The sequence below is a fragment of the Etheostoma spectabile genome, chromosome 13 (genome assembly GCF_008692095.1).
Source record: "Etheostoma spectabile isolate EspeVRDwgs_2016 chromosome 13, UIUC_Espe_1.0, whole genome shotgun sequence".
In the NCBI taxonomy this organism is placed as follows: Eukaryota; Metazoa; Chordata; class Actinopteri; order Perciformes; family Percidae; genus Etheostoma; species Etheostoma spectabile.
The window spans coordinates 13,936,154-13,946,130 of record NC_045745.1 but is presented as its reverse complement, the minus strand read 5'-3'; the positions used below and the strand labels follow the sequence as shown (position 1 = coordinate 13,946,130).

The 9,977-nt window shown below is 41.5% G+C and overlaps 1 protein-coding gene across 2 annotated transcripts in view; it reads right to left on the bottom strand.

Moving 5' to 3' along the window:
* dtx2 (deltex 2, E3 ubiquitin ligase) overlaps positions 1-9,758 on the bottom strand; it is an 18,198-nt gene extending 8,440 nt beyond the window's left edge. Inside the window, exons 1-6 of one of the 2 annotated variants that reach the window (XM_032533880.1) lie at positions 9,054-9,758; positions 7,686-8,274; positions 5,806-5,864; positions 2,313-2,519; positions 334-401; positions 43-210 (exon numbers count right to left, since the gene is read on the bottom strand). In XM_032533880.1, coding sequence (XP_032389771.1) covers positions 43-210; positions 334-401; positions 2,313-2,519; positions 5,806-5,864; positions 7,686-8,274; positions 9,054-9,366 — 1,404 coding nt within the window. In that variant the 5' untranslated portion in view covers positions 9,367-9,758. The remainder of the gene's footprint in view (positions 1-42; positions 211-333; positions 402-2,312; positions 2,520-5,805; positions 5,865-7,685; positions 8,275-9,053) is intronic. The other variant, XM_032533881.1, reaches the window with a different exon arrangement.
* Positions 9,759-9,977: the final 219 nt, after the last annotated feature.

Genomic DNA, 9,977 nt, shown 5'->3' with positions numbered 1-9,977 from the left:
ATATATATATATATATCCATGCAGTCATCAACGGTTCTGTACCTTTGTCCCGTTGTTGTACATGGCTAGCATGCAGAGCATGTGCAGGGTGTGTCCACATTTGATGAATTTCCCCACAGTGTCTGGCAGGATGCTCTGGCCTCCCTCCTCTGTGGACGGTGTCTCATAGCCTGATGGATTGGACAGTTGATCCATGCAGATAATGCAATCCTGAGGGAAACCCAAGGAATGTGTGTTTAATGTCACAATAACTAAAACAGCCCAGTTTAGGGCCAGCAACGGCCAACAGCCATATAATCTTTCCTGTAGAAAAGACCATGAACAAACATTTACCTCATCTGGTACTCCGGCAACTACCTCCATGTAGCGCTGAATCACCTCCTCAGGTCTCTGAGCTGAGGCTACAAGAGAAAGTAAAAAGTGATGAAAGAGCTGTAACCGGTCAGACACTAAAATGGTGATTTCCAACAAACTGCCACAGAAAAAGCCAAGACGCTGGTGAGATGAAAGGAAATTCATTTCTTCCCAATATCAAGTAATTTTAGAATTTCAGTCAAACATTAGCCATATAAGCTATGGATTTCAGCCTCTAATATATACAAACAAATTAGTCCATTTTGCTGCTAATCAAACATCCTAAAATCAAGAAGTAGCCAATGTGTGTCCGACTGCACAGGATGCAGAACATGCAAACACATGAAGCCACAGAGACCACTTGAATGCATGATGACAGAATAAAACATACAGTGTTCACCATGAGGGGCAGCATGAGCGATGGATACAGACAACTTAGTGCATGCATCTACAGTGCGCGCGCACGCACGCACGCACGCACGCACGCACGCACGCACACACACACACGTCAAATCTGTTTAGGAAACTAATATCTGAAAGCTAACTAAATATTAAATGTCTTGAGTTTATAACACAAGGCAGCTCCATTTTTAATTCCAGATTTTGAAAGGTTAGGTTGGCTATTTTCTCCCAGCAGAAAAAAATACAATATATATTCACTGATACGTTACTGATGTGTCCCCTGTTGATTTCAAGAGCAGGAATACAAGGTAAAAGCGGCAGATAATGAATGTGAAGGTGTAATTTTATGGTTATGACAATGCAGAGATGAAAAAAACAGGCAGCAATGACGTAAAGCTTAATATTTCAAATCCAATAAATTACCGAGATGTACAACACATACTGCTTCTTGTTTGTTTTTGATGGCCAACAGTATAAACTTATTAATAAGCAAACCTCCTTTTAATAAACAGCGAGTTTGACAATTAATGATACATTATGTCCAAAGGTCGATTTAAGCTGGGTTGATGCTTTTTTTGTTATCAAATATTTTTATATTAATATACAATTAAAACAATACACAGACATGTCTCAGGACCAAAAAACAAAATGTAGAGAGGAAAGACTGGGATGGGGGAGACCCAATAAAGACAAGAGCAGAAACTGAGCCTGCAGAAACGAAGCCCACAGCTCACCAACAAACGCACACACACAAACAAACAAGACATGACAGAGAGACGGACACAAGACACACAGGACCAAACAAAGGCACAGACTGTGCTTAATGCAGTAGTGCTGCAACTGCTGTAATTATTTTCATGTTCCCATTTCAGATACAAGCTGGAACCAGAAACGTTTTGGCATTTTTGCTTGAAAAATTGACTATCAAAATATATATATTTTTTTAAATAGATAATTTGACTAATTGTTGCAGCTCTGTACTGCAGCAGTGGCTCATGGGAGATCTCTTTGCGAACGGTTGGCTGTAAAGGCCATAGTATATGATCCCCATTAAGTTTTGTTGAATATTCTAATGCTACATTTTTGTTCATTCCAAATTTTTCAGATTCCAGCACAATTTTCTGTTAAAAGGGTCAGGTTGTAAAAAGAAAAGTGCACGTTTCATCTTTGAGTGCTGACAAATAACTAAGGAGAAGCAGGATTTTATTGTAGGTAAGCAGCTGATCTTGATAACGGGAATGAAATTGGGAGGCGGTAGCAGCAGAGAGGTTTGTGATAGCTGAATCAGACGTGTCGTCTTTAAAAGTCAGTTCAGAGCACATTAATCACACTTATCTTCCTTATTTGACAGTTGTACAAAAAGCAGTTGCAGCAGCACTTTTTTCAACTAACACAAAAGTGGAGTAGTGGGAGCACCCCCAATAAACAATGAAGACAAATGAAAGTGAATTGATGCAGCAGAATGAAATGTTCCTCAAGCTTGTGTCAATAGCTGGACCAAAATATAACGGTGGAGAAAAAGAGGTGGAGGAAGGGCCTTGTGGCGTGGTAGCTACCTCTCCTGTGCTGCCTCTTTGCTCTCCTAACTGAACTGCTGCTGCTGTGGGGCTTGCTGGGCCTGCTGGCTGGGGGGAGGAGAGGAGGAGGAGGAGGAAGAGAGAAAGGAGCAGGTTGCTGCTGCTGCGGCTGCTGCTGTTGAGGGAGGGGGGCAGTGGTGAAGTGCACGCCGAGTCCCACTGCTGACATCAAAATGGAGGCCATGCCTGGAGGGGAGGGTGGGGTTGGGTTGAGGCGGGATGGGGCGGGGCAGAGTGGGGCAGGTGAGGGTTGAGAGCAAGTGGAGATATGCAGGAGTAGAAAGGAACAAATCAAATGTATGAGAAATGTAGCAGCATCTGATGTTTCCAGTGTGTCCCTCATTCATTTATACACACAACATTGGAGTTAGACACATCATGAACACAGCAAGTACTTTTTAAATTGTACTTAACATGAGGCCTTGGTTTATTTGTTCACAATGAACCAGTGTTCTTCTGAACAATATCTCCACTTTGATTCATGAGTAAAGCGGTTATTGCAATTAAGTCCTAAAACTAGCATAACTCTCATTAGCAAAGTAAAAACTGTAGAAAAAGATCCACTGAGAATTGATGGTGCCCAGAAGCTGAATGTGAGACCAATCAATCAGGAGACTAGAAGGAAATATGATAACCACATTCCTTGAACAGCTTGGCAATGCAGACTAGTGCTCCTTTCCCACATCCACTGCAAACCTGAACTTATCTATACCTGCACAGCTGTATGTGAGAACGCAAAGGTCTGAATCAATATGACTGGACATTAAACAGTCTTTACCCTGCCGGCTTAAGTGTACAAAGTCTGTGTAATGTCCAAATGAGCCCATGTGTACCCGTGTCTACAGAGCAGGTCGTTTTCCAGAGAATTTACAGCGAGCGGGTGGACGTGTTCATGGCGTTTCTATCATGTGGCTAGCACAAAACCGGAAGAAAAACACCTGAGGGTGATGAAGAACTGTGATTCACAAAGGCTTCAATAAAGATTCAGGAACCTTTGTCGGTAAGGGCCAACCCCAAAATTGTCAGACAAATTCAAGAAACAGCCAGAGACCGTTTTTATGACCAAATTACAAACCGGCTACGTGACTGTAATCCACGCCATGTCTTGTTAGCTGCACGCTCTACCCAGGCGCCACCCCACACCTAAACCTAAACCTGTGAGACTGTGTCTTACACGGACTATCTCCTGTTGCGTGCTACATTCGTGGAATGTCCAGACCTCATTCTGCAGACATTGTCTGAAGTTTATTAGAAAATGGATTTGGTGATGCAGCTCTGAGACCTAGCATGATCATCTAAAGCAACACTATGTACCCTCTTACAAAAAAGAAGTAGAACGTCAATTGTTTTACAAATGAAAAGTTGAACATGAAGTGAAGTTACATAGGACCACTGGCCTATTTCTCACCTCAAATCGATGGTGAGACTTAAAGTAGAGTACTTTTATTGAACAGTTTAGTTGAAACCTGACAATGTTTCCAGAATAGTGGCCTTATTTTCCAGTTTAGGGAAAAATAGAAAGTGAAACTCAATGCTAGCCCAAGGAGTATAGCATTCATGTACTCTTTGGTCACTTGCAACAGGCTGGTTCCCCTAGAAAGTTGTTCTGAGTACCACGATTGTTCGTTTCTGACTTATAATCATTATTCGGTACATTTGGAGAAGACGGCGCATAATTGACCGTCCATTTTAAATGATTTACCAAAGTCATGGTACAGTGCTTTTCACTAATGATGTTCTGGTCCACAAGTTTCCTCCAGGCTGATTGTATTGATTCAGTCGGCTTATCACAGCCAAGAAAGCGGGGTATAATTTGAAAAGTGTGCAGTAGGAAAAAAAGACGAGTAAGCGCTCACTGTGCATGTCAATTTTGCCATTTTATGACAATTACCACTTGCCTGCCTGCTATGTCAGCCTGCTGGTGTGAAATTCTGAAAGACAATCATAATGACCCCACATGCAATCATTTCACATTTGAAGTACTGCATCTTACAGGTCATAGGTTAAACAGAGAACCAGCTTAGCTTCACAAGTTTTAATAAGGTGACGATAACGTAAGAGCCTGGTGCACAGAGAATACAACATCCAACCTCATGGCACCAAATTAAGTCAATGGTATTAAAATAATTTACTCAAATCCATAAATCTACATGCTTTCTACCCCCTTCTTTTTTGTTGCCCATCTTGAGCTAATATTATATTCTACTTCACAAACAATATTCCATGAAAATTAACTTGATATACCGTGGACGTATCTGATAAATATGCATACTTGGAATTACTGTACTAGCTCTTCAAATAGCTCTACCTTATTAGCACATAGTGGGACTTGGATTCTCCTGAATTAGACGGACATTCTTTGTCAGATCTGATATTTAAACCTGATGTAATGACAAAAAGGTGATTTTTGCTTCATGCTGACACTAGCGTGCTGGGCGTAATGAACAGGCAAAGCATTATAAATGGTTTATCTGGAAGTTGGGACACTGCAGATTTAATTTCAAGAGAGATTTGATTGTGAAGGAATCTCCATGATACCACTAATAAGCATGTGTGAGGATAAAAGAAGGCCTTTTATGAAAGCATTATTCTACAAGTCCCAGGAAGCATGCAAAGTAATGTGGTGAGAGGAAGATGCCAAAACACATTGATGCATTTGTCAAGTATCTTAGATTTGAAAATGTATAACCGTATCAATATACATTGGTATCAATATATAACGGCAATTATGGATATTCAATTTACAAGTAAAACGCAATATCACTCAAATTCACATGCAACTCATTCAACTTTCTATTAGTCATGATGACTGCTGTTGGTGCCAGGAACTTGCTGGCTTATTTTTGCCATCATAAAGATGTTTAGAAGTTAATATCACTGATAATAATTAGCTATTTAAAATGCAAATCACCTAAATGAATTTATTCCCACTTAAGGTGTGATTTATTTGTTAGTAGTAGAAGTCTTATACGTTATGTTGTTTAGGGTTGAGCTTTCATACAAACTTTCAAAAGACAGCACGGGGTAGAGCTGTGGGACAACAGCTGTCTTACAGGATAAAGATTGGAAAAACTGAAGTTAATCAAGCTTTTGCATCCAGGGCCAAATGCTTTGCACAGCATGATGGGACTTCTGTTGGCTCCCAATAAAAACTAGCCTGTGCGGAGGCTGTTTATGTATTGTGTTGTAACAAACATGATGTCACTTTTGTTTGGTTTAAGGGACATCGTTTCCCCTACTCTTCAAGTTTGCTCGACATTAGGCTTTTTTTTTTTTTTTTAAGCCCCATCTTACAGTTATTTTGTGACAGGCTGTTCCTAAACAGACTGACACTCACGAGACAAATGCAAAAAGAGAGACACATAAATCACAAATATAATAGGGAATGAAACCGGCAACCAACTCAAAAGTGTGGTGCAGAATAGAGCAGAGGTAACAGTCAACTTGGATGGATGGTTAGTGACCCGTTTACCTGCCAGGGCAGAGCTCACACTGGTCGATCCATTCAGCTGCACGGAGATGGAAGGAACACTGCAGGACAGGAAACAAGGATAGTGACAGTCAGCCAGTAAAAACGGCAACAATGAACCAAGCAGGAAAAACAAAACAAAGACTTAAAACAATTTTGGTTTCAAATCCACTTCACAGAATTGGAACATTAGGAATAGCTTTGGCACCAGATCAAGACAAGAAAATAGAACCTGCCTGTGAATTAAATGCAAAAGGTTTTATTTACCTTTTTACTTAAGGAGCTGAAACAGTGACCACAATCAGTTTGACCAGTAAATAACTAAGAGGATTGATTAACAACTTAATATTGACTGAATGTGCATAATGCTAATAGGGGAGCGTGACTCAATATCTGATACATTGATGAACATGCATCCAAAAAAAGAAAATGGCTTACCGTGCACACCGGTATTCACAAACATTAAATGAGTAATCGTTATGTATAATGGACTTCCAAACCAATGACAGTTTAAGGCTGAAACTAACAAATCTTTTCTGTTATTAATTTTGTTTTTTATCAAACAACTAATCCACTCATCCATAGTGTTTTAACACTAATCTTGTTTGTCTTCATTTTTGTAGTCAAAGAATCCTAGGCTATAACAACCAACACACAAAATGCCCAAAAGAAAAGTGCTAGAAAAAATGAAGACATTCAAATAACATAAAAATCCCTGTGTGGATGTTTTACCCTCATAGATCGCCTATCAGCCAAATAAGAGGATGTGGTCACACAATAGGAGGAAATGTGCGACTGATAATATGAAGCCCTTTTGGCACCAGCTAGCCTACGATCAAAAGGGCCCTAAAATAGCATTAGAAATTCCTGTATGGAGTAAGAAAAGAAACACCTACTTTAAATAACAGCTGTACTTTTTTGTTGACTGTTTCTGCAAGAGTCTTTTTGCACTGGCATATAGTAGCATTTTGCATATGCTGTGAAATCGGCTTTTTCTCCTCCAATGATTCACCTTAATATTTTGTTTATACCGTACCGCCGACGGCGACTACAGCATTGCCGTTTCCAGCTAAACAGACCGAAAGCAGAAAATACATGCATGTACTTGATACAAATGTTTTTTTAGAAAAAAATTACTTTTTAGAAATGTCTCATGATATATTGTCTCTAAAAGTGTATTATTCAATTTTGTCGCAATACTGTATTATTGAACTGTGATACTTCTAGAACCGCAATAATGAAAATCCCAATACAAATCAAATCGCCACCCATGTATCGTTAAATAATGACGAGACAAAAGCATATTGTCCCAGCCCTACTATCTAGCCTTCCAGGGTAAGAAGTGTGAGCAATCACTGCAAACGTGAGCAGGATGAGTTCATATCACAGATCACAGTGTGAGCTAAGTAGAGAACATCCAGCATTTTACCACCCTATTAATAATTTCCCAGTGGCTGAGACTACACAAAATGAAACCTATTAGAGCCTTAGGAAACCAACTGTATATTTATTTATTTATTTATTTATTATACCACTTCTGTAAGCAATTTTTAAACTGCTTTCAAAGCAGTGTTTTATGTTAGGAACAGAAAAAAGGAAGGCTGGAGATGACACAGAGTCACAGGAACTGAGCCAAAACAAACCACTGCAGGGCTGGAGCTACAGATATTTGTTATTCTTGTTTTACAAGATAGGTCAAAGTGGAGATAGACAGGAAAGGCAAAGGAGATGGGTAGGAAAGGGTGGTGAGGGGCCCATGACATGCATCCCAGGTCTTCTACTGTAACTGAGCCACAGGGACATCTCACTGCTGTTGTTTCACTCTAACCTGATGCATTACACTGCAACCCAAATCACAATCCAACACACACACAGACACCAACCTTAACCCATTGGCACTGGCAGAGCTGGTCATAAGCGGTGCAGACAGTTGACTCCCAGAGGGCGGTGGAGGCCAGGGGCTTCCCCAGGACATTGCCCCGACGGAGAGGGGTCTCCTAGGGTACGGTGAGTAGACAGAAGTGGGATGAGCCGCTGTAGCCCTCCCTGTTGCTTGAAGACTGGGCCGGTTCAAACTCCCTGATGAAAAGGAATGTCGTGAACGGCTGGGCATGGGTCCTGTGCTGCTGTGGCTCAAGCACTGCTGGCAGGAGCATGCAAGGCTTGAGGGGATAGCCGGGGGGCCAGAGGAGGCCAGTGGGTAGGGGAGGTTACACTGCCGTCGGACCTGCCGTCTGAAACCCGTTGCTTTGTTAACTTGGGCCAAAGATGTAAGATCCACTATGTAATTGTATCCATGCGAGCCCAAGTCTGCCGTGCCTTGGCGGGCCTGATAGCTGTGCTCTAAAAGGATGGAGGTTCGAGTCTCATATGGAGTCCATCCTCCTTCATCATTAAGCCACTCCCAGTACACACCACTGCCGAGGCCTGAAGACTGGGCAAACAGGGACCGACGTACTGACCGTGTCTTTCCTGAAAATAAAAAGATGACTTTCATTTAATATACTACATTAAAGCTACATTATGGAAGCCATGTGTAAAAATACACCGACATTTTCAGCCAAAATCCCAAAGTGGGGCCATTACCAAGAAAACTGCCCAGCAGTTGAGGTGTAACGTTAGGGGTCACTAATGTAAACATCTAACCACCCCCCCAAAAAAAAGCAGGGTATTCAGAGGTCAATATCCCAATGTTCCAACAAGAGAGCTAAACAATGGGGCCAAACAATAGCAAGACAACATTTGGGTAGATGAAAAACAAGACACAAGTAGCAAAACATAGTAAAGATAAACAATTGCGTAAAAGTTAAAAGCAATACAATTAGTAAGTAAAATAAAAAGCAATAAAAAACAGACATCACATGAAAGTCAGTCTATACACAGTACACATACATATTAGACTACAGTCAGTTTTTATGATACTAATGTTACAAGCGTCAGAAATGTGACGAGGTACAGAAAGGTTTTTAGTTAACGTAAGATGATACAAAGCATTTTAACAGAGTCGTCTAAGACCATATTGTCTACATTTAATAACTTCGTCACCCTAGGTACGAGCTTGAAGCTATGTAAACACTCACCAAAACAACAGAGCCCCTGTATGCTAACGAAGTAGCTAGCTAGCGTTCGCCTGGCCTGATAACTAGCTAGCTAGCTAGCTAGGTTTCCAGACACATTTGAAAAAAAGATTACAAATGTAACATCACGTCAACGTGGCGTTACGACATTTTATATTGTGTGACATGGCTCACCTGTGTCCTGCCGAAACTGTTTCAAGCTTGGTATGTCAATGAGATAAGGCGACAGGCTTGGGTCTGATTGTCCGAGGCAGATGCTCGTTGAGACGGGTCCTCCTCCTCCTCTGTGGCCCCGCGATGACAAACACCGCTCGATGTAGGCGCTCACTTGGCCGCTGTAAGGCCGCCAATAGCCCAGGTCATCCTGCCATTCCCATACCGCTATCATGGGCTGCGATTGTCCAACAGATCCAGAGGGTGTAGCTGACACAGACGGCCCATTCCTAGACCCGTTTACCCTGGCACAAGAGCCAGACACAATCGCCATATTCACCAAGCCAGCTTATGCTAACAACTCGTTCTGGTTAGCTGGTCGAGTGATTGTGGCTACGACGAAGAAAAAGTCTGCTAGCTTGGCTCGTTAAAAAATGTCATTGTAAATCTGTTATTACGCTTTAGAGGAAGCTACGAAGTAAAGATCAAATGGTAGAGAGCCTCGGTAAACATTTAAATGCATGTTGTTGACAAAGCTGATGCATTCAGAGGGCTTAGCAGTGCGCGGATAACGTTAGCTTTGTGACAGGCTGCGTTGCCACGGTTCCTTCCTTCTCTCTTGCGGCGGCTGCCTTCAGGGACCTCCAGGAAATTCGCCATTGAAGGAACGTTTGTGGCAACCATAGAGAGGCGAAGTCCCTCCCCTTCCTGTTCTAAATTACATACTTTTTCTTTTTAATTTTAGTATGTACTACAGCTGCCATTACAAAAGAATGCACTGTTGCATGTAGTATGCATACAATTGGGGCAAACTACTTATTCATAACATAGAGCTCAATAGTCCCGCCCACAGCGGGTTCCGGAAGTAAAAATACAATGCATTTTCTCTATTGACAGTTGGGGTATGAGCATTAACGGTCTATAGGTATGAGCCATAAAATTGTA